At 52.5% G+C, this 25,002-nt stretch overlaps 2 protein-coding genes across 2 annotated transcripts in view; both read right to left on the bottom strand.

Annotated features, from left to right (window-relative positions):
- LOC139229378 (ubiquitin-conjugating enzyme E2 R2-like) overlaps nt 1-1,836 on the bottom strand; it is a 6,676-nt gene extending 4,840 nt beyond the window's left edge. The window contains exon 1 of the mRNA XM_070861077.1: nt 1,318-1,836. Coding sequence (XP_070717178.1) covers nt 1,318-1,499 — 182 coding nt within the window. The 5' untranslated portion in view covers nt 1,500-1,836. The remainder of the gene's footprint in view (nt 1-1,317) is intronic.
- Nucleotides 1,837-18,734: 16,898 nt separating this feature from the next.
- On the bottom strand, nt 18,735-24,029 carry tpgs1 (tubulin polyglutamylase complex subunit 1). The gene is made up of 2 exons (XM_070859587.1): nt 23,809-24,029; nt 18,735-20,378 (listed from the first exon to the last, which is right to left on the bottom strand). Exons 1-2 carry the CDS (start codon nt 24,010-24,012, stop codon nt 19,803-19,805), a joined length of 780 nt encoding a protein of 259 aa, XP_070715688.1. The 5' UTR covers nt 24,013-24,029; the 3' UTR covers nt 18,735-19,802.
- Between the last annotated feature and the right edge of the window lie 973 nt (nt 24,030-25,002).

Raw genomic sequence — 25,002 nt, 5'->3', positions numbered from 1 at the left:
CTCCCCCCACCCCCTCCTCTCCCCAACCTCCCCCCCCCCTCCTCCTCTCCCCAAACCTCCCCCCTCCTCTCCCCAACCTCCTCCTCTCCCCAAACCTCCTCCCACCCCCTCCTCCTCTCCCACCCAAACCTCCCCCTCCTCCTCTCCCCCACCTCCACCCTCCCCCACCCCAAACCTCCCCCTCCTCTCACCCCCCCCCAAACCTCCCCCCCCTCCTCCCCCACCCCAAACCCCCCCCCCTCCTCCTCTCCCCCACCCCAAACCTCCCCCTCCCTCCCCACCCCAAACCTCCCCCTCCTCCTCTCTCCCACCCCAAACCTCCCCCTCCTCCTCTCTCCCACCCCAAACCTCCCCCTCCTCTCCCCCCACCCCAAACCTCCCCCTCCTCTCCCCCCACCCCAAACCTCCCCCTCCTCTCCCCCCACCCCCTCTCCCCAAACCTCCCCCTCCTCCTCTCTCCCACCCCAAACCTCCCCCTCCTCTCCCCCACCCCAAACCTCCCCCTCCTCTCCCCCCACCCCCTCCCCAAACCTCCCCCTCCTCCTCTCCCCCCACCCCCTCCTCTCCCCCCACCTCCTCCTCCTCTCCCCCCCACCTCCTCTCCCCCCCACCTCCTCCTCCTCTCCCCCCACCTCCTCTCCCCAAACCTCCCTCTCCTCCTCTCCCCAAACCTCCCCCCACCCCCTCCTCTCCCCAAACCTCCCCCCACCCCCTCCTCTCCCAAAACCTCCCCCCACCCCCTCCTCTCCCAAAACCTCCCCCTCCTCCCCCCACCCCAAACCTGCCCCCACCCCAAACCTCCCCCTTCTCCTCTCCCCCCACCCCAAACCTCCCCCTTCTCCTCTCCCCCCACCCCAAACCTCCCCCTCCTCCTCTCCCCCCACCCCAAACCTCCCCCTCCTCCTCTCCCCCCACCCCAAACCTCCACCTCCTCCTCTCCCCCCACCCCAAACCTCCACCTCCTCCTCTCCCCCACCCCAAACCTCTCCCTCCTCCTCTCCCCCACCCCAAACCTCTCCCTCCTCCTCTCCCCCACCCCAAACCTCTCCCTCCTCTCCCCAAACCTCCCCCTCCTCCTCCTCCACCCCCTCTCCCCAAACCTCCCCCCACCTCCTCCTCCTCTCCCTCTACCCCCTCCTCCTCTCCCCAAACCTCCCTCTCCTCCTCTCCCCAAATCTCCCCCCACCCCCTCCTCTCCCCAAACCTCCCCCCACCCCCTCCTCTCCCCAAACCTCCCCCCACCCCAAACCTCCCCCTCCTCCTCTCCCACCACCTCCCCCTCCTGCGGCAATGCCGGAACCCTGCTCTACCCCCGGCCTCACCTTGAAGTAGCCGCCCTCATAGTGCGTGTTGGGCGGCCCGAAGATGGCCACCTCCCAGTTGTACAGGTCGGACTCGTCCACCAGGGTGATGCGGAAACCCTCGACCGGCTCCTCCTGCAGGCTCTTCAGCTCCAACATCAGCGCCTTCTGGGAGCTGCTGCTCTGCTGCTGGGCCATGGCCCGGGCCGGGGGCCGAGGCCCGGGGAGGCCGGGGGCCGAGGCCCGGGGAGGCCGGGAGCCGAGGCTCAGGGACCGGGGTTGGGGTCGGGCCGAGGCCGCGGTTCCGGGGGCTGGAGCTGGGGGCCGGACCAGGGGTCGTGGGTCTGTCGGAAGCCGCTCGGGAGTCGCTGCGAGGCCGCGCGTCGGGCCCGGGAGCCCCGGTGTGGATTGGCTGCGGGCCGCAGGTCAAGCACTTTCCGCCCCGCTCTGGAGTCGCGCTGAGCCGCCGCCGAGGGGACAATGCCCCGGGAGCCGGGCCGGCCAATCGGCGCGCAGCCCCCAGGCCCCGTGACCGGAGCTGGCCAATCGGCGCGCAGCCACAAAGTAGCAAATCACAATGCGTCCAATCAGCGAGTCCCGCCGCGCCCAGCCAATCAGCGAGCGGAACAACAACTGTAACCCGTCAGAAGCGCCGCTCGCCCAATCAGAGAGCGCGGCTCAAACCCACCAATCGCACTGCCGCCTGTGGCCCGGCCAATGGGAGAGCGGCGGCGGCCTTCCGGCCCACCAATCAGCGATCGCCATTCCACGTGCGGAAGGGCGCGCCACGCATTCTGGGAGCTGTAGTTTCTCTCGCTGACAATCAGCTGGGAGGCCACTCAATCCAACAAATGGAGACAGGCTGCAATCTATTTAGCAAATATAAACTAAAGGGTACAATTCTGAAGCGGGTGCATGAACAGAGAAGGGGATATGTGCACAAATCACTGAAGGTGGCAGGGCAGCTTGAGAAAGCAGTAAAAAAGCTTACAGGATCCTGGGCTTCATAAATAGAGGCATATAAGAACATAAGAATTAGGAGCAGGAGTAGACCATCTAGCCCCTCGAGCCTGCTCCACCATTCAACAAGATCATGGCTGATCTGATCATGGGCTCAGTTCCACTTCCTCCCCAAAACCCTTCACTCCCTTATCACTCAAAAATCTGTCTATCTCCACCTTAAATATATTCAATGACCCAGCCTCCACAGCTCTCTGGGGAAGAGAGTTCCATAGATTTCCAACCCGCTGAGAAGAAAAAATTTCTCCTCATCTCAGTTTTAAATGGGCGGTCCCTTATTCTGAGACTATATCCCCCAGTTTTAGTTTCCCCTATGAGTGGAAATATCCTCTCTGCATCCACCTTGTCGAGCCCCCTCATTATCTTATAAGTTTCAATAAGATCACCTCTCATTCTTCTGAACGCCAATGTGTATAGGTCCAACCTACTCAACCTATCCTCATAAGTCAACCCCCTCATCTCCGGAATCAACCTCATGAACCTTCTCTGAACAGCGTCCAATGCAAGTATATCCTTCCTTAAATACGGAGACCAAAACTGTACGCAGTACTCCAGGTGTAGCCTCACCAATACCCTGTACAGTTGTAGCAGGACTTCTCTGCTTTTATACTCTATCCCCCTTGCAATAAAGGCCAACATTCCATTTGCCTTCCTGATCACTTGCTGTACCTGCATACTAACTTTTTGTGTTTCATGCACAAGGACTCCCAGGTCTCTCTGTACTGCAGCACTTTGTAGTTTTGCTCCATTTAAATTATAATTTGCTTTTTTATTTTTTCTGCCAAAGTGGATAACCTCACATTTTCCCACATTATAGTCCATCTGCCAAATTTTTGCCCACACACTTAACCTGTCTATATCGCTTTGCAGATTTTTTGTGCCCTCCTCACAACTTGCTTTCTCACCCATCTTTATATCATCAGCAAACTTGGCTACATTGCACTCAATCCCTTCATCCAAGTCATTAATATAGATTGTAAATAGTTGAGGTCCCAGCACCGATCCCTGTGGCACCCCACTAGTTACTGTTTGCCAACCGGAAAATGACCCATTTATGACGACTCTCTATTTTCTGTTAGTTAGCCAATCTGCTATCCATGCTAAAATATTACCCCCAACCCCGTAAACCTTTACCTTGTGCAGTAAACTTTTATGTAAACTGGAGTATTGTATCCAATTCTGGGCACCACACTTTAAGAAGGATGTGAAGGCCTTTGAGAGGGCGCAGAAAAGATTTATGAGAATGATTCGTAAATATTTTCACCCAGAGGGTGATGGTGGAGGCAGAAACCCTCAAAGCATTTTAAAAGTATGTGGATGTGCACTTGAAGTGCTATAACCCACAGGGCTACAAACCGAGAGCTGGAAAGTGGGATTATGGTAGATAGCTCTTTGTCGGCCGGCGCGGACACGAAGGGGCGAATGGCCTCCTTCTGTGCTGTAAATTTCTATGATTCCAGGGATGAGGGACTTCAGTTACGTGGATAGACTGGAGAAGCTGGGATTGTTCTTCGAGCAGAGAAGGTTGAGAGGAGATTTGATTGAGGTGTTCAAAATCATGAGGGGTTTGGACAGAGTAGAGAGAGAGAAACTGTTCCCATTGGTGGAAGGGCCATGAACGAGAGGACACAGATTTAAGGTGATTAGCAGAAGAACCAAAGGCGACATGAGGAAAAAAAAATTTACGCAGCGAGTGGTTAAGATCTGGAATGGACTGCTTGGTGGAAGCACACGCAGTCCATCTTTCAAAAGGGAGTTGGATAAGTACCTGAAGGAAAATATTTGCAGGGCTACAGGAAAGGGCGGGGGAGTGGGACTGGCTGAGAGTCGGCACAGACTCGATGGGCCGAATGGCCTTCTTCCGTGCTGTAACCATTCTCTGATTCTATGAAGGATTCAGGGGATTATATATAGAATAATAGATACCCGGGAGTGAGTTACAGGCTGGAATCTAATCGAGGGGTTCGGGGGGTTATATATAGAATAACGGATACCTGGGAGTGAGTTACAGGCTGGAATCTAATCGAGGGGTTCGGGGGGTTTATATATAGAATAATGGATACCCGGGAGTGAGTTACAGGCTGGAATCTAATCGAGGGGTTCGGGGGGTTATATATAGAATAATGGATACCCGGGAGTGAGTTACAGGCTGGAATCTAATCGAGGGGTTCAGGGGGTTTATATATGGAATAACAGATACCCAGGAGTGAGTTACAGGCTGGAATCTAATCGAGGGTTATGTTAGTTTCCTGCTCTCCCCCGTTTAATCTGCCTTTGTGTATGATCCACCTCGGGGACAGCAAACTATTCCAGCTCAGTTGTGAAATTTCTGAGCCAAGGCCCTCATGCTGTTCTCAATTCCTCTGAGTTTCCGGAACTTTCTGTTCCCCTTATTTCCAAATCAGCTTCAAGGTTTTATCATCAACATCTGACAGTCTGTGCTGTTGTCCCTCTGCAGTGAGTTAATGCAGCACGACATCATACCAACATTATGACTCCAGCAAATGATCCTTATTCAGGGGCAGTTAATGTCAGCTCATTCGCAGGCAGTCTGTGGGAGGTGAGATGGCCCAGAGGAGCAGATGGGCTGGATGGGTGGAGCAAACCTAGGATGGCGCTGTGGGATCTAATAACGCTGCTGTTCCCGGAGTGGAAACAGATTGTTGCCACGGTGTTCTTGGCCGTGTGGGAGTGGATTGGAGATAGGATTCTCATGTCACTGGGTCTAGACGTGGATTTCGATGAATCAAGCAGTATGGACAAGTCTGAATACAGCGGCTTTTTCCAATTCCCCCCAGTCCAAGTCATGGAACCAGAACCAGAACCGGCAGCGGTCTCTCACCATCAGCGCAGAGCCTCCTGGGGAGGAGAGGCTCTGCTCGAGGCGGAAAACCGTGAACTCATTCTCCAGCAATTCCAGCAGGCTGCGGCTGACGTGACTCAAATCGGGCAGGGCAATGAAAGCCCGAAATCGCCTGTAACGCCCGTGGACAGAGCAGACACCAGGTCACAGCACCGCACCAGGAGACAGCGACATCACTGGGACAACGTGCGCAGGAGGCCAGGCAGGCGGGGCGGGAAGGACTGGAAGAAACGCTGGTCAATGATCAGGTGATGGTGGTGGAGAGGCAGCCATAGGTCAATCCTGCAATGGGTCAGGGTTGATTCCAAGGTCAGCAATTCGATCAACGTGTTCAGAAAGATCCGACAAGCCTCAAGGGAAAGTCTTGATCAATGCGAGTCAGTGGAGCCGGTATATCTTATTTTAACATATGTACGGATTTTTGAAATAAAAAAAATAGATCCTGAATTCCGAGCTCTGTGAACAGATCAGCGTGGCAAGCACCAGGCAGACAGCAGCAGCTGACACTGCCGGAACCTCAGAACTTACCAAGTACCAGCTTATTTACCTCCCCCACCCTTGGCACACAGCTTAAATAAAATGTCTGCGCTAAAGTTTTATTGTGGATTAAGAAAAGGTTCCGAATTCTTTGACTCAATCGGAGGGAGTGCAACACAGGTTTACCAGAATAGCCAGACTCCAGGGGTTACATTACACAAACTAGGGGTGTATTCCCTGGGATTTAGCAGGTTAAGGGATGATTTGATCAAAGTTTTCAAGATATTAAGGTGAAACAGATCGAGAGAAACTATTCTCCGCTGGTTGGGGAGTCTAGGACTAGGGGCATAGTCTAAACATTAGAACCAGACCTTTCAGGAATGAGATAAGGAAACACTTCTACACACAAAGCGTGGTAGAAGTTTGGAACTCTCTTCCGCAAATGACAACTGATGCTGGATCAATTGTTAATTTTAAATCAGAGATTGACAGAGTTTTGTTAATCAAAGGTATTAAGGGATATGGGCCAAAGGTGGGTGTATGGAGTTAGGCCACAGATCTCATTGAATGGTGGAACAGGCTCGAGGGGCTGAATGGCCTCCTCCTGTTCCACTGTTTCTTAGCTTTGATACAGAGGATTTAATAAGACTTAATTTATATAGCGCCTTTCATGACCACAGGACACCCCAAAGCGCTTTACAGCCAATGAAGTACTTTTGGAGTGTAGTCACTGTTCTAATGTAGGAAACACAGCAGCCAATTTGCGCACAGCAAGCTCCCACAAACAGCACTGTGATAATGACCAGATAATCTGTTTTGTTTTTGTTGATTGAGGAATAAATACTGGCCCACGACATTCGGGATATCTCCCCTGCTCTTCTTCGAAATAGTGCAATGGAATATTTTACATCCAAGAGGGCAGACAGGGCCTCGGTTTAACGTCTCATCTGAAAGACCGCACCTCCGATGGTGCGGCACTCCCCCAGCACCGCACTGGAGCATCAGCGTAGATTTATGTGCACAAGTTCCTGGAGTGGGACTCAAACTCACAACCTTCTGGCTCAGAGGTCAGAGTGCTGCCCACTGAGCCACGGCTGATGCATTTCTTCGATGGCAGGTTGACACTGGAAGCTGATCCACTGAGAGAACTCTCACCACTAGTGTCCTGTGATGACGGCACTCGCCATCAACCTCCGTACCATACCTTACACATGGACCCAGACTGAAAGTATGCAGGTACAGCAAGTGATCAGGAAGGCCAATGGAATCTTGGTCTTTATTGCAAAGGGGATGGATTATAAAAGCAGGGAGGTCTTGCTACAGTTTTACAGTGTATTGGTGAGGCCACACCTGGAATACTGCGTGCAGTTTTGGTTTCCATATTTACGAAAGAATATACTTGCTTTGGAGGCAGTTCAGAGAAGGTTCACTAGGTTGATTCCGGAGATGAGGGGGTTGACTTTTGAGGAAAGGTTGAGTAGGTTGGGCCTCTACTCATTGGAATTCAGAAGAATGAGAGGTGATCTTACCGAAATGTATAAGATTATGAGGGGGCTTGACAAGGTGGATGCAGAGAAGATGTTTCCATTGGGTGGCGTTGCTGGTTAAAGAGGAAATTAATGCAATAGTAAGAAAGGACATTAACTTGGTTGATGTGGAATCTGTATGGGTGGAACTACGGAATACCAAAGGGCAGAAAACGCTAGTGGGAGTTGTGTACAGACCACCAAACAGTAGTAGTGAGGTTGGCGACAGCATCAAACTAGAAATTAGGGATGCGTGCAATAAAGGTACAGCAGTTATCATGGACGACTTTAATCTACATATTGACTGGGCTAACCAAACTGGTAGCAATCTGGTGGAAGAGGATTCCCTGGAGTGTATTAGGGATGGTTTTCTAGACCAATATGTCGAGGAACCAACCAGACGGCTGGGCATCCTAGACTGGATGATGTGTAATGAGAAAGTACTAATTAACAATCTTGCACGAGGCCCCTTGGGGAAGAGTGACCATAATATGGTAGAATTCTTTATTAAGATGGAGAGTGACACAGTTAATTTAGAGACTAGGGTCCTGAACTTGGGGAAAGGTAACTTCGATGGTATGAGACGGGAATTGGCTGGAACAGACTGGCGAGTGATACTTAAAGGATTGACGGTGGATAGGCAATGGCAAACATTTAAAGATCACATGGATGAACTTCAACAATTGTACATCCCTGTCTGGAGTAAAAATAAAACGGGGAAGCTGGCTCAACCGTGGCTAACAAGAGAAATTAAGGATAGTGTTAAATCCAAGGAAGAGGCATATAAATTGGCCAGAAAAAGCAGCAAACCTGAGGACTGGGAGAATTTTGTAATAAAGGGTTTAATTAGGAGAGGGAAATAGAGAATGAGAGGAAGCTTTCTGGGAACATAAAAACTGACTGCAAAAGCTTCTATAGATATATGAAGAGAAAAAGATTAGTGAAAACAAACGTAGGTCCCTTGCAGTCAGATTCAGGTGAAATTATAATGGGGAACAAAGAAATGGCGAACCAGTTAAACAAATACTTCGGTTCTGTTTTCACAAAGGAAGACACAAATAACCTTCCGGAAATACTAGGGGACCGAGGGTCTAGTGAGAAGGAGGAACTGAAGGATATCCTTATTAGGCGGGAAATTGTGTTAGGGAAATTTATGGGATTGAAGACCGATAAATCCCTGGGGCCTGATAGTCTACATCCCAGAGTACTTAAGGAAGTGACCATAGAAATAGTGGATGCATTGGTGATCATTTTCCAACAGTCTATCGACTCTGGATCAGTTCCTATGGACTGGAGGGTAGCTAATGTAACACCAGTATAAAAAAGGAGGGAGAGAGAAAACGGGTAATTATAGATAGGTTAGCCTGACATCAGTAGTGGGGAAAATGTTGGAATCAATTATTAAGTATGAAATAGCAGCGCATTTGGAAAGCAGTGACACGATCGGTCCAAGTCAGCATGGATTTATCAAAGGGAAATCATGCTTGACAAATCTTCTGGAATTTTTTGAGGATGTAACTAGTAGAGTGGACAAGGGAGAACCAGTGGATGTGGTGTATTTGGACTTTCAAAAGGCTTTTGACAAGAGATTAGTGTGCAAAATTAAAGCACATGGTATTGGGGATAATGTACTGACGTGGATAGAGTACTGGTTGGCAGACAGGAAGCAGAGAGTCGGGATAAACGGGTCCTTTTCAGAATGACAGACAGTGACTAGTGGAGTGTCACAGGGCTCAGTGCTGGGACCCAGCTCTTTACAATAGACATTAATGATTTCGATGATGGAATTGAGTGTAATATCTCCAAGTTTGCAGATGACACTAAATTGGGTGGCGGTGTGAGCTGTGAGAAGGACGCTAAAAGGCTGCAGGGTGACTTGGACAGGTTAGGTGAGTGGGCAAATGCATGGCAGATGCAATATAATGTGGATAAATGAGAGGTTATCCACTTTGGGAGCAAAAACACGAAGGCAGATTATCTGAATGGCGGCAGATTAGGAAAGGGGGGAGGTGCAACGAGACCTGGGTGTCATGGTTCATCAGTCATTCAAAGTTGGCATGCAGGTACAGCAGGCGGTGAAGGAGGTGTTGATTTCTGGATTCTTTTCCCTCAATCTGGTTCAGTGAAATCACTGAGTCGAATACCGATTGTGCTTTAAACAAAGCAAGCTTTTATTTAAAAAGCAAATCCCGATCGGGGACCTTATCAGACTGAAGGAATGCTTCCTGATAGATTGCACTCACTTCCTACGGACAAAGTGAGTTTACATTGTAAAGGGATGACGGTTATACATTTTCGGTAAAAGATAATGAGATACAATTAGAGTGACATCCTATTTCAGCCTATCCTCTTTGATCCCTCTTTACCATTGTCCACTCATAAGCCGATCTAAGAATGGTATGATTTTACACAAAGGCCCATTATGAGTTATTAAGACCTTGAGGTTTTTCTGAAAGCTGTGGGTTTTGTTTCAATATGTGTTAGTGTTGTAACATTTTGCCGTCTCGAGTCTGAGATGTCATGGCTATTCCTCCATGAATTCTTTGTTAGCTTATACTGTCCCTATATAATTCCCACGTTCTCAACTTCAATGTCTCGATACATTTTCAAACATTCACATTCCCCCATTTTATCATTCCATGATAACACTTAGGATCATTCTAGGAGTATCGCATTCATCCGTTCACACTCTATTGCTTCCGGGTCCCAGGACTGGGCCCACAAACCTCCACCTGTTTTATTCGGAAGGTGAGAGAGGATGGTGACTCGTGCACCTGTGGTGATGTTGAGACTGTTTGGGCATTTGCTGTACCCTATGATATGTCCCTTGTTACTGGTGTCATTTCGGGTTCGACATATGTCCCCGGTTGGCCTCCCAATCCCCGAGGTATTGGTCAGGGCTAAGAATGGGGGTTCCTTTCCACAGTTGTAGGTTGGTTGGTACCATCGCTGGAACGTCTGACTAATGGGGTCTCCAGCACGCTCCCACTTGGTGACTTCCCCGTGGTCATTCATGCGGTAACGGTATGATACTCCTCCTGATCTCTGTGATCCCTCTTTTGACCCGCCTTTCCTCTCTCGTATTTGTATTGGCCCCCCTCCTCTCGTGATAGTTTGGCTCTGAATCCATCTGACAGTCTCAGTTAGGGTCAGTGGAACGGGGCGCAAAGGAATTCCCCCTTTGGAATGTATAGGGATATGTGAACACACCCAGCATCTAGAAAAGTTCCCATTTTGCGCATAAACATAAGACATGTACAAAAAGGTGTTTACATGGAGCTCTCGACTCTGTCTCCCCTCCCATGCGCCGAAACTGTCATATATCAACACTATTATACAGACTGTGGCATACAGACACAGTTTCATCTTATGGCTCAGGATTCAGATAAATAGTCCAATTATTTTGCTGATTAAAAGAGTTCAGTTTTCCCGTCTCTCTTCTCAGGTCACCGTCGGTGTAGCTGGCTGTCTATCACTACGGGTAAAAGTTCAAACTGGTCTCCTCGGGACCCATGTTCCAATTAGGATGCCAACGGCCTTGTTCAGCTATGGAGAAGAGGAAGTCTGGAACAGAAACAGGAGTTAGAATAACCAGTAAAATAGGTTCATTAGAGGGTGGTGAGCTTGCAGTGGTGCAGGTGAACCCAGGCACTTTTCTCCTCAACCTTGGCTGCAGTGGGGGTAGTGAGTAACACCTGAAAAGGCCCCTCCCATCGTGGCTCTAATCCCTTCCGAATCCATTTCTTAATCAGGACATTCTTCCCTGGTACCACGAGAGATGATTCAGGTAAAACTGGGAGGTCGAGGTGAGCCTCTCGAACCTGGTTGTGAGCTAGTCGCAGAGCCTGAGTCAGAGAAAGAACATAGGTGGTCATCAGTCGAGCTGAGATACCATATCTAGGAACAATTTCCCTCATTAACACCTTAACAACAGTTTGAGCCTTATTGTCCAGGGTAGGGTAGGCTTCAATCCATCTACTAAACACATCTACTATTACTATTTGTAACACTGACTTTTTGCAACTCAATGTAGTCCAACTGAAATGTCTCAAAGGGACCTTCGGGTAGGGGCGTTTTACCCCAATCACAGGGGACTCCCTTCCCTGGATTATGTTGCTGGCAAACCAGGCAACGACTACTGATGTTCTGGGCGAGCGCCTGGAGTCTAGGGTGCCACCAAGTGGCCAAAAGTGTGTCACTCGTGGTCCTTGCTCCACAATGAGTAGCAAAATGCATACATTCAATAACCCATAGAGCCAACTCGGCAGACATGCAAGTCTGTTCCGCGGGAGTGGTCCAGAGTTTAGAAACATTGTCATAAGTACATCCATAAATTTTCCACAACAGTTTTTCTTTTTCAGGAGCATCCTCCTGTGCTTTAATAACATCTTGGATGGTTGGCATTGGTTTTTCCGAGGCTAACTTATCCTTTGCAGGATTTTTAGTCTGACTCATCATCAACCGGGGATTTTCCGGTGGTGTGGGCGGTACATTTAACAATGGCAATGTGCTTGGGGAGCATGAGGGCTTGCAACAAATCAGATACTAGTTGCTTATGGGATATCTCATTCCCCTGTGAGGTTAGGAATCCTCTATTTTTCCATAATTGTCCGAAATCATGGGCCACCCCAAAGGCATACCGAGAGTCGGTATAGATATTGACTTTGAGGTCTTTGGCCAAGATACAGGCTCGGGTGAGGGCGAATAGTTCAGCTTGTTGGGCAGAATAGGCGGTTTCAAAGGCGGCAGATTCCAAGACCTGATTCTCCTGGTTTACTATGGCGTATCCTGAGATTCGTGCACCTTCTGGATTAATAGAAGAACTTCCGTCAACATACATAATACAGTCTGGGTCTTCCATTGGTACATCAACTAAATCTTCCCTGACTGATGAGGCCTCTTGAAGTAAAGATAAACAATCATGACTGGGTTCTTCCTCATCTTGGGGTGGCTCAGCAAGAAAACAGGCCGGATTAATGGCAGTACAGTGCCGAAAGGTCAGTTTAGGATTGTTTAGTAGGTAGATCTCATATCTGCTTTGCCTGGCCATGGTAAGGTGTTGAGTCTGCAGTTGGCCCAGGAGGGCAGCTACGGAGTGAGAGGTATATACAACAATATCCTGCTGGAGGGTGATGTTGGCAGTGGATTGAAGGCTATTGTAGATGCCGGTTAATATTTGAGCGCATACAGGGTGTCCCAAGGCAACGGGGTCTATTTTGGAAGAGTAGTAGGCAACAGGCCTATTATCCCCGTGTTTCTGAGTAAAGACAGCAGTAGCACAGTCTTTCAGGATTGTACAATACAGTTGAAAGGGCCGGTCATAGAGGGGCCGGCCCAAAGCCGGAGCTTGCAGCAGGGCTGTCTTTAGTTCCTTAAAGGCTTGGACGTCTGCGGTTTCTATTTCAAAGCTGCCTTCCTTATTTGTATACAGGGTGAGGTGCTTAGTCATCAGGGCAACATTAGGGATCCAGGATCTACAGTAATTGATCATCCCCAAACACTGTCGCATTTGTTTAGCCGTGCTAGGGACTGGAAACTGGCAAATTGGTTCGACTCGGCTAGCCTCCAGAGCTCGGTGGATACTCAGTATTGCCTGTGATTTAAGTGGGTACTGTCGGATAGAGGGCCAGTCCACATTGCCCTGCACTGGGATCTCAATCGGATCAATGGGAGTATAACCCATTTGGGAGGGGTCCTCTGCCCACACATGAGGATCCACATAGTCAGGTGTGTCAGAGCCAGTATGATGCTGCAGAGTTGTTAAGACCTTCTCGGGGTCCCCGTGGAATTGGACTGTTCGGCCATGTTTTACAATTTGCACATCCCGGCTGGTAGGGTCAGCCTCGTCTATAGCCTAGCGCATCATAACTCCCAAATCTTTAGCGTGGTGGGGAGGTAATACTTCACGAGTAATATGTGGTGCCACCATTGAGGGCTGTCCATCTGCCTTCCCTTCCGGTCCAGTCACTCTAGCCCTTAATAGAATTTCCTTCACTTCCCCTTCGTGATCTTGATAAAAGTTCTGCAGGTCCTGATTCTTTCCACTGGGATCGTATGCTAGGGTGACATGATAGGGTGCCTGCGGCAGGTCCAGAGACCACCACTGAGGGGTTCTAGTGGTACAATACTTCCGCTTAAGAGTTCCCTGTTTTACAATAATCCCATCATCTCCACACTCCAAATGCAACTGGAATTTGCAGAGAAGGTCTCTAGCCATCAAGTTACAGTCCAGATTGGTTGTGATAACAAATCGATGTTCCACCGATTCTTCCTGGTAACCCATTTTAACCGGTTCTGACACCGGGAATGTAGAGTCTTGTCCCAGGAATCCTGACAGTCCCTGTGTTTCAGTGAAGGCGGGGAGTTTAAGCTTTGATTGTACAGAAGACATGAAGGCTCCCGTATCTATCAAGAAGGGTTGCCACTCATTCCGAATTTTTAACAATATCATCGGTTCGTCATCCGGGGAGGGTCCCTGCACAATCAAGCTGCGTAGTCAATACGAATCAGGGGACGGTTGGCCAAAGGGGTTGTTCTGGGAGAAGTTAGTGTAAGATCCCTGTCCTCTCCCCCCTCCTCTTCCTCTTTCGTGCCGACGGAAGGGACACTCTCTACTCCAATGTCCTTCTTGCCCACAATTAAAGCATCCATCTCGTCTTTCCCAGCCCCGACCTCTTCCCATACCAGGCCGGGGACAGTAGGGCGGTCCGTAATTAGCAGGGCCCGGGCCATTTGGGTGTTTAGTATAACCGTATCCCTGTTTATCCACCAACCCTGCACGCAACACTGCGGTTCCATCTGGTATCCCCTTGGGTCGGGTTTTGGTCCTTCCACCCGAGGCGGCTCTTCCTTTCTAGTCACGTACTCAGTCTTGACCCGGGTTGGGGGCGCACCTCCCCCCTCTCCTTTCTTTTCCTGCCAATAATATTTAACCGCCCTTTCCATCTGGGCTTTACTGTTATCTGCCCAATTCATATTATTTGTCCGGATAGCGTGAGCAACCGAATAGGGCCGGCACTGAAGTAGGATAGCGCAGAATTGAGGAGAATCCTCTCCTGCCCTGAAGGCATTATCTCCTGATTGACTTCCGTATATTTCAATAAATCTTTCCATGAATTCATCGGCAGTTTCTTCTCGTTTGGGTTTAGTTTCTAATACTGCGGCCATACTGATGGGCTTCTGAAGGGTCGTGGTGAGAGCATTAAAGATAGTGTTTAGGTGATCCTGGACATCGTTAGGGTGAGCAACCACCAATGCATCATGGGTAGCACGTCCTAGGTGAGTTAGAAATCGGGCATGCTCAGTTGGGCTCAGGGTTTGCTTTACCAGGGCCCACAGGTCCCTTGATTCTGCATTATATCCATGCATGTCGAGGTCACTCCGTGAAATCGGAGGTCAGGGTTAAGTTGGGTTTGTGGATCTCTTTCAGCTTATTTATCTTAGCCTTTTAACTCTTCAATTTGTTTTGTTTGGGTATCTATTTCTTTATTGTATCAGGCAAGTATTACATAAGCTAGTTCTGTTTTTATTTTTATTCTATCGCACCATTCCTCTGTTAGGTGAGCCTTTTTTCTATTAAGAAATCCAAATTGATAATGTTCAGTATGAAACGGCTGTCAATGGAAAGGGTTAACTCCTTTACAGGTTTGTAAGAAGACCGGATGTCATTACGTGACTTCACGTAACCATCTGAAAAAAAAATCTTTTCATCAGGAAAGGCAGCATTTGATTAAACTCCAATATTTTTTAACTTCTTATTCAAGTACTTGCCAAAGATATTTTTTGAATTGATTTAAAACGAGACCACACATTTTTAATAACTATTTGTTTACTGAAATTCAATTTCATCATCAGCCTCGGTCAATGCAAAGCCAACCATTTTAACTACGTAGTCTATCGATACCTTTCTCAGAGGTCCCAGTGGAACTCTTAGTACGTTTCTCGTGCGCGCACTCTTTCTTTAAGACGTCAACGGTTTTTAATATGTCCTCCTTCTGTCAATGAAAGCCCTAATTTAATGGAGTTTTTCTGGAATTATGCATTTATTTTTCCAGACTACAATGGAACTTTTCTCATAATTTAAAATCTCAGAACATTTTTTTTTTTTCAGCACCTATTTAGTACGTTACATCTTTTTTTTCGTCTTTTCCATAACTAGAGAGAAGTCTGGCATGTAGGCTGTGGACTGCTTTTCGTTATCTCAATTGTTCCAGCCTCAAGGTCGTGTTATACTATCTCTTCTAAACTGCAGATTTAATATAATAATTTTTTTTTTGAATCCTTTTGAATCCATCTCAGTATTTTCTGTGCCTTCTCTGAATATCTCAAAATCCCGATTCAAACTTTGTAATTCAATAAGGTTCACACTCTTAAACTTCCCACATACAGGACAACACTACGAAGGGTTAAAAAAACTTTCATTCGGTTTGAAAACGTGGGTGGAGCTAAAACAAACGACAACTCCCCGGTTTTCTTTTCCACAGTAAAAATCACACAAACATTTCTCATTTAAAACAGACGTGCACAAGAGTCTCTCTTCTTTCCTATTAATTGTTTTGGCCAGCTCTATTTTTGGATCCATGACCTTTCAGTGAATTCGTAGTTTTATCTAAATTACCCATCCTGTGTCGGCGCACGTTGGATCAGGGTCCCAATTAGTCCTGATTTTCTCCACGTCGCCCCGTGGTGGTTTCAGTTATCTTACCCAGAGCCTAGGCGGACCAAGTGGTATACAAGATCGACGCCGTACCTGGCGTAAGTACAATTTAAAATTTACACAGTCCCGCGTAGTCCCGCGGCTTAATTTTACGTAATTCCCTAACCTCCGCGTTTCCCTACGCGGTTCACGCGATTCTCTATCCCTCCGTGTCGCCGTACGGTTTTCCTGTTCGTGTCGCCGTACGAATCGCGTCCCCGTGATTTGATCTATCCCTATCTAGCTCTAACTATCCCTACCTTCCGTGTCGCCTCACAGATTTGATCTATCCCTATCTAGCTCTAACTATCCCTACCTTCCGTGTCGCCTCACAGATTTGATCTATCCCTATCTAGCTCTAACTATCCCTACCTTCCGTGTCGCTGCACGGATCGCGTCCCTGCGATTTGATCTATCCCTATCTAGCTCTAACTATTCTTACCTTCCGTGTCGCTGCACGGATCGCATCCCCGCGATCTCCCGCGTCGCCCTGCGGTTTGCGTCACCGCGCAATCTTGCGTCGCCCCGCGGTTCGCGTCGCTGCGCAATCGGATCTAACCCTATCTAGCCCTACCTTCCGCGTCGCCCCGTGATTCTCTCTCTCTCTCTTTTTGTTTCAAGTTCCAAATTTCTCTCTCTCTCTCTTTGTTTCAAGTTCCAAATTTACCTATTCTAACCTATCTTTCCGAGTCGCTGCTCGGTTTGCGTCTCCGCGCAATTTCCCTATCTCTATCCCTATTCTAAGTTTGAAAGGTATTCACCAGATTGTCCTGGATCTCGTTCAGACACTACCTGAGAACCAGCGAGTGGCTAAACTTTCCTCAGACTTTTGAAACCGGGGGAAACTGGAGCAGTATTGAAAGTATACTCACTCCAGTGGCCACTTTCCCCTCGTCTCGTCCAAGGCTAGTCTGGCTCTTAATTCGCAAGTTTTCGGCAGTCGTCCGTTGAGATCCCACTTCTGACACCAAATGTTGATTTCTGGATTCTTTTCCCTCAATCTGGTTCAGTAAAATCACTGAGTCGAATACCGATTGTGCTTTAAACAAAGCAAGCTTTTATTTAAAAAGCAAATCCCGATCGGGGACCTTATCAGACAGAAGGAATGCTCCCTGATAGATTGCACTCACTTCCTACGGACAAAGTGAGTTTACATTGTAAAGGGATGACGGTTATACATTTTCGGTAAAAGATAACGAGATACAATTAGAGTGACATCCTATTTCAGCCTATCCTCTTTGATCCCTCTTTACCATTGTCCACTCATAAGCCGATCTAAGAATGGTATGATTTTACACAAAGGCCCATTATGAGTTATTAAGACCTTGAGGTTTTTCTGCAAGCTGTGGGTTTTGTTTCAATATGTGTTAGTGTTGTAACATTTTGCCGTCTCGAGTCTGAGATGTCATGGCTATTCCTCCATGAATTCTTTGTTAGCTTATACTGTCCCTATACAATTCCCACGTTCTCAACTTCAATGTCTCTATACATTTGCAAACATTCACAGAGGCAAATGGTATGTTGGCCTTCATAGCTAGGGGATTTGAGTACAGGAGCAGGGAGGTCTTACTGCAGTTGTACAGGGCCTTGGTGAGGCCTCACCTGGAATATTATGTTCAGTTTTGGTCTCCTAATCTGAGGAAGGATATTCTGCTATTGAGGGAGTGCAGCGAAGGTTCACCAGACTGATTCCCAGGATGGCAGGACTGACATACGAGGAGAGATTGGATCAACTGGGCCTTTATACACTGGAGTTTAGAAGGATGAGAGGCGATCTCATAGAAACTTACAAGATTCTGACGGGACTGGACAGGTTAGATGCGGGAAGAATGTTCCCGATGATGGGGAAGTCCAGAACCAGAGGACATAGTCTTAGGATAAGGGGTAGGCCATTTAGGACCGAGATGAGGAGAAACTTCTTCACTCAGAGTTGTTAACCTGTGGAATTCCCTACCGCAGAAAGTTGTTGAGGCCAGTTCATTGGATATATTCAAGAGGGAGTTAGATATGGCCCTTACAGCTAAAGGGATCAAGGGGTATGGAGAGAAAGCAGGAAAGGGGTACTGAGGGAATGATCAGCCATGATCTTATTGAATGGTGGTGCAGATTCGAAGGGCCGAATGACCTACTCCTGCACCTATTTTCTATGATGGGAGAGACTAGAACTAGGGGGCATGATCTTAGAATAAGGGGCCGCCCATTTAAAACTGAGATGAGGAGAATTTTCTTCTCTCAGAGGGTTGTAAATCTGTGGAATTCACTGCCTCAGAGAGCTGTGGAAGCTGGGACATTGAATAAATTTAAGACAGAAATAGACAATTTCTTAACGATAAGGGGATAAAGGGTTACGGGGAGTGGGCGGGGAAGTGGACCTGAATCCACGACTGGAACAGCCATTATCGTATTAAATGGTGGAGCAGGCTCGAGGGGCCGTATGGCCTACTCCTGCTCCTATTTCTTATGTTCTTATGAAACCGTCTCGGAACATTACTGCACTTTACCAAGAACACCGCTTCATACAGAAAACCAGACGGATTCTGTCCGGGAAACAGCCGCCCAGGACCCACTGCGTACGGGTGAGGAAAGGAGGCGGTTGAAGTGCAATGCCCCCATGGTTGAATGTCCTGCCCGCACTCACTGTCCTGATTTACACGCGAAGGACTCTCCCTTGGATGAGGTGTCGGAGGCCATTTGAGAATCCCACACCGGGCAGGTAGTGGTGGATTCGGGAAGCTGGAGGGAATGGCTGGAGCCAGAATCAGCAAACGGGGACGGGGGAGCGGGGGGGAGGCAGGAATAGAACTGGAAACAAGGGAGAGGAAACGGAAATAAATGAGAACAAGATCTGGGAGTACACCAGGAACTGGGCTGGGCTCAGCTTTCCTTTAATATGGTTTTGCAAAGCACAGAATCCTATATCCAATACCGATACAAAACGGGCTAGAACCAGGCACCCAACAGTCCTCAATAATACAGCCCTATCAGACAAGCATCAGTCGCTCACTATACATGGGGCAGAGGCGGGGTTCCAATCCCCAGACTGCACTGTGAAATCTCAGTGAGGGAGCACCAACACCAAGGGCTTGAGGTGTGTCCTTGGAATGAGGGGGGAGGAGGGGGAAGAGATCAAAATCAACCAGAGTTGCTGCTCCTGGTCTCTACGTTTGTGTGCAGACGATCCCTATGGTTGAATATGCTGCCGATTCTTGCTGCTTACACTCACACTGGAAGACAGGCCCATTGGGTGTGGTTTGGGTTCGGGAGCCGGGGAAACTGGGGTCCGGGTTCAGGAGCCGGGGAAACTGGGGTCCGGTTTCAGGAGCCGGGGAAACTGGGGTCCGGGGGAACTGGGGTTTGGGTTCAGGAGTCGGGGAAACCGGGGTTCGGGAGCCGGGGGAACTGGGGTTTGGGTTCAGGAGCCGGGGGAACTGGGAGCCGGGGGAACTGGGGTCCGGGGGAACTGGGGTTTGGGTTCAGGAGCCGGGGGAACTGGGAGACGGGGGAACTGGGGTTTGGGTTCAGGAGCCGGGGGAACTGGGGTCCGGGAGAGAGCGCAGCATTAACACTGAGACTCTGACAGGTGCCCCATCTAGTGGGGGGGGGGGGGGGGGGAAAGAGACACGAAGCAGCACAGACAGAGCAGGAGCACTGAATAAACTCCCCACCTCCATAAAAAGCACATTGGCAAAAGTGAACAGAGTTAAAACGGGGGGGGGGAAGAGTGGAGGGAGGGGACCCGAGGGAGCGGGGGGACAGAGGGTGGCGGAGAGGTGGAGTTGCGACAATGTGCTGAGTCGGAGCAGATAACAATGAGCCAGCACCTGGCCCGGGGGCTGAGGGGGAACATGCAGCGTCCCAGTCAGGCGAGGGCGTGGCGGGTTGGGAGGTCAGGCTGTCGCCGCCCTCCTGTGTGCATTCAGTCAGCAGATGGGCTTCACTCTCTGAATGAAGAGAGGGGCGGTGAGCAGGACGAACTCCTCCTGTGTCAGCGAGGCGGTGGATTGGTTTTTGCGGAGCCGCACAGACTGTTTCATTGCCCGAGCGAGCTGGTCGGGGCCCAGCTTGGAGCCAGCGTCGAGGTACCCGGAGGCACCGCAGGAGCTGCGGTTCACCGCATCTTTCAGAGCATCGAGCAGAGCCTGGCACAGCGTCCGATCGGCCTCGCCAGAGTCGGCCACTGCCTCAAACAGCCGCCCGGAAACCCTGACAAACTCCAGGTAGACGAAGCAGGTGAGCACACCGTGCCGGAAGACACTGAAAGGGACGGCCTCGTGGTCCCAGCACTGCAGCTTGTGGATCAGCGAGCAGGTCGAGGGGTCGGCAGCTCCACAGATCCGTCTCAGCAGCTCGGTGTAGGCACGGCCTTTCAGGCCAGGCTTCTTCCTCTTGCCGGTGGGGCAGCTGAGGATGTGGAAGGCCGAAGCCATGTTCCTGCTGAAGGCTGGTCGGCTGTAGTGGCAGAGCAGCAGCTGCTTCAGGGCTCCCTCTACCTGTTCCTGCACAGAGAGCAGAGAAAGCCGGGTCACTCGCCACACTGGTGCCCCTGTACCCCAGACACCCCCCCTCCCAACCTCTCCCCACACCCCCCCCCCACTGTACCCCAGACACCCCCCTCCCAACCTCTCCCCACACCCCCCCACTGTACCCCAGACACCCCCCCTCCCAACCTCTCCCCACACCCCCTTCCCCCCCCACTGTACCCCAGACACCCCCCCTCCCAACCTCTCCCCACACCCCCTTCCCCCCCCCACTGTACCCCAGATACCCCCCCTCCTAACCTCTCCCCACACCCCCTTCCCCCCCCCCCCACTGTACCCCAGACACCCCCCCTCCCAACCTCTCCCCACACCCCCTTCCCCCCCCCACCCCCCCTCCCAACCTCTCCCCACACCCCCCCCCCCCACTGTACCCCAGACACCCCCCCTCCCAACCTCTCCCCACACCCCCTTCCCCCCCCCACTGTACCCCAGACACCCCCCCTCCCAACCTCTCCCCACACCCCCCCCCACTGTACCCCAGACACCCCCCCTCCCAACCTCTCCCCACACCCCCTTCCCCCCCACTGTACCCCAGACACCCCCCCTCCCAACCTCTCCCCACACCCCCTTCCCCCCCTGTACCCCAGACACCCCCCCTCCCAACTTCTCCCCACACCCCCTTCCCCCCACTGTACCCCAGACACCCCCCTCCCAACCTCTCCCCACACCCCCTCCCCCCCCCCACTGTACCCCAGACACCCCCCCCTCCCAACTTCTCCCCACACCCCCTTCCCCCCTGTACCCCAGACACTCCCCCTGATCCCAACCTCTCCCCACACCCCCTTCCCCCCCCACTGTACCCCAGACACCCCCCCTCCCAACCTCTCCCCACACCCCCTTCCCCCCCTGTACCCCAGATACCCCCCCCCCAACCTCTCCCCACACCCCCTTCCCACCCCCCCCACTGTACCCCAGATACCCCCCCTCCTAACCTCTCCCCACACCCCCTTCCTCCCCCTCCCAACCTCTCCCCACACCCCCTTCCCCCCCACTGTACCCCAGACACCCCCCCTCCCAACCTCTCCCCACACCCCCTTCCCCCCCCCCACTGTACCCCAGACACCCCCCCCTCCCAACCTCTCCCCACACCCCCTTCCCCCCCCACTGTACCCCAGACACCCCCCCTCCCAACTTCTCCCCACACTCCCTTCCCCCCTGTACCCCAGACACTCCCCCTGATCCCAACCTCTCCCCACACCTCCTTCCCCCCTCCACTGTACCCCAGACACACCCCCTCCCAACCTCTCCCTCTGATCCCAACCTCTCCCCACACCCCCTTCCCCCCCTGTACCCCAGACACCCCCCCCCAACCTCTCCCCCTCTGATCCCAACCTCTCCCCACACCCCCTTCCCCCCCCCCACTGTACCCCAGACACACCCCTCCCAACCTCTCCCCACACCCCCTTCCCCCCCCTGTACCCGACACCCCCCCCTCCCAACCTCTCCCCACACCCCCTTCCCCCCCCCACTGTACCCTAGACACCCCCCCCCACTGTACCCCAGACACCCCCCCTCCCAACCTCTCCCCACACCCCCTTCCCCCCCCACTGTACCCCAGACACCCCCCTCCCAACCTCTCCCCACACCCCCTTCCCCCCCCTGTACCCGACACCCCCCCTCCCAACCTCTCCCCACACCCCCCCCCACTGTACCCCAGACACCCCCCCTCCCAACCTCTCCCCACACCCCCTTCCCCCCCCACTGTACCCCAGACACCCCCCCTCCCAACCTCTCCCCACACCCCCTTCCCCCCCTGTACCCCAGACACCCCCCCCTCCCAACTTCTCCCCACACCCCCTTCCCCCCACTGTACCCCAGACACCCCCCTCCCAACCTCTCCCCACACCCCCTCCCCCCCCCCACTGTACCCCAGACACCCCCCCCTCCCAACTTCTCCCCACACCCCCTTCCCCCCTGTACCCCAGACACTCCCCCTGATCCCAACCTCTCCCCACACCCCCTTCCCCCCCCACTGTACCCCAGACACCCCCCCTCCCAACCTCTCCCCACACCCCCTTCCCCCCCCTGTACCCCAGATACCCCCCCCCTCCCAACCTCTCCCCACACCCCCTTCCCACCCCCCCCACTGTACCCCAGATACCCCCCCTCCTAACCTCTCCCCACACCCCCTTCCTCCCCCTCCCAACCTCTCCCCACACCCCCTTCCCCCCCACTGTACCCCAGACACCCCCCCTCCCAACCTCTCCCCACACCCCCTTCCCCCCCCCCACTGTACCCCAGACACCCCCCCCTCCCAACCTCTCCCCACACCCCCTTCCCCCCCCACTGTACCCCAGACACCCCCCCTCCCAACTTCTCCCCACACTCCCTTCCCCCCTGTACCCCAGACACTCCCCCTGATCCCAACCTCTCCCCACACCTCCTTCCCCCCTCCACTGTACCCCAGACACACCCCCTCCCAACCTCTCCCTCTGATCCCAACCTCTCCCCACACCCCCTTCCCCCCCTGTACCCCAGACAACCCCCCCCAACCTCTCCCCCTCTGATCCCAACCTCTCCCCACACCCCCTTCCCCCCCCCCACTGTACCCCAGACACACCCCTCCCAACCTCTCCCCACACCCCCTTCCCCCCCCTGTACCCGACACCCCCCCCTCCCAACCTCTCCCCACACCCCCTTCCCCCCCCCACTGTACCCTAGACACCCCCCCCCACTGTACCCCAGACACCCCCCCTCCCAACCTCTCCCCACACCCCCTTCCCCCCCCACTGTACCCCAGACACCCCCCTCCCAACCTCTCCCCACACCCCCTTCCCCCCCCTGTACCCGACACCCCCCCTCCCAACCTCTCCCCACACCCCCTTCCCCCCCCACTGTACCCCAGACACCCCCCTCCCCACACCCCCTTCCCCCCCACTGTACCCCAGACACCCCCCTCCCAACCTCTCCCCCACCGCCCCCTCTGATCCCAACCTCTCCCCACACCCCCCCCATTGTACCCCAGACATCCCCCCCTCCCTTCCCCCCCACTGTACTCCAGATACCCCCCCCTCCCAACCTCTCCCTCTGATCCCAACCTCTTCCCCCCCCCGCTGTACCCCAGACACCCCCTCCCCCGATCCCAACCCCCTCCGCCCCCTGATCCTAACCTTTCCCCCCACCCTCACACATCACCCGACCCCATTCCCCCCTCCCTCCCCTCACACACTGCCCCACTCCACTCCCCCCCCCCCCAGGGCAGTGAGGGCCAGCCGGCTATTCCTCTGTGGACGCCATCACCTCCATAGCCCTGGACCTCTGACCCGACCCGGGGTCACCGGGCAAAGGTGAGGAGCGGGAGGCCGGGCGGGGTCACGGGTCACGGCCCCCGGGGGGAGGCCCGAGGCCTCGGGCTGTCCCGCTCCGGCCCACCCCGCCCCCCGGCTACCTGCTGCTGCCTCGGGCCCGGTTTCTCGGCCGCGGCCTCGGAGGAGGCGGCCGCCGCCAGGTTCTGGAAGTATTCGCCCAGGAAGGAGACGGGGTCCGCGGGCCGGTTCTCCAGGACTTTGAGCAGCGCCTCCCGGAGGGTGACCGAGAGGCCGGGCGGGAGCGGGGCAACCCGACCGGAAACAGCCGCCGCCGCCGCCGCCATCTTAGTGCGGGGCAGCGGCCGGCGCCACCGCAAAACCTGTCCCCCCGGAAACCGCTGCCGCAACCTTGGTGCCCCTCAGCTTGGACGAAAGCTGCAATGGGAAAGATTCAAGGAAGAAAGTTTCGGCCGTTTTATTTCAAAACCGTGTCCACAAACCTGTTTAGACAAACCAGGCCAACATCGTCCGCATGCCTGACACGAGACTCCCAAAGCAAGCGCTCCACTCGGAGCTCCTTCACGGCAAACGAGCCAAAGGTGGGCAGCGGAAACGCTGCAGGGACACCCTCAAAGCCTCCCCGATAAAGTGCAACATCCCCACCGACACCTGGGAGTCCCTGGCCATGGACCGTCCAGTGGAGGAAGAGCATCCGGGCGGGCGCTGAGCTCCTCGAGTATGTTTCTAAAGCAGGAATGGGGTACTGAAGTTGCATGTTCAGCCATGAACTCATTGAATGGCGGTGCAGGCTCGAAGGGCTGAATGGCCTACTCCTGCACCTATTTTCTATGTTTCTATCGAGAGCATGCAGAAACCAAGCGCAGGCAGCGGAAGGAGCGTGCGGCAAAGCAGTCCCACCCACCCGTTCCCTCAACCACTGTCTGTGACGGGGACTGTGGTTCTCGTATTGGGCTGTTCAGCCACCTAAGGACTCAGGCTAAGAGTGGAAGCAAGTCTTCCTCGATTCCGAGGGACTCCCTCTGCTGATGATGATTCATCTCTTTTATTTTGTTTGGTTTCAAAACCACTATTTATAAAGGGGATGTAATAGAGCTCCCTCTAGTGGACTACTGCGCCACCAACTGGACGACTGTGGCGATGCAACTGCTGATGTATAACAGTAAAAGGGTCATGTAGTTGGATGCATCTTGTAGCGTGTGATTGTTGGTGTTATCGTAAGAATATATTTCATTTACAGGCGGGGATAGGATAATCGGATTCCCTAGCTGAAATTTTATTGGTGGATGATCCAGACAAAGAGACCTTGAAAGATT

Source organism: Pristiophorus japonicus, chromosome 18, assembly GCF_044704955.1.
Source record: "Pristiophorus japonicus isolate sPriJap1 chromosome 18, sPriJap1.hap1, whole genome shotgun sequence".
NCBI classification, from domain to species: domain Eukaryota; kingdom Metazoa; phylum Chordata; class Chondrichthyes; family Pristiophoridae; genus Pristiophorus; species Pristiophorus japonicus.
This window is presented reverse-complemented; position numbering and strand designations above follow the sequence as displayed.

Coding starts and splice junctions, on each gene's coding strand:
- tpgs1 (XM_070859587.1), bottom strand. CDS start 24,012: ATGGCGGCGGCGGCGGCGGCTGTTTCCGGTCGGGTTGCCCCGCTCCCG. Junction 20,379..23,808: donor CGGGCCCGAGGCAGCAGCAG/GTAGCCGGGGGG, acceptor CTCTCTGTGCAG/GAACAGGTAGAGGGAGCCCT.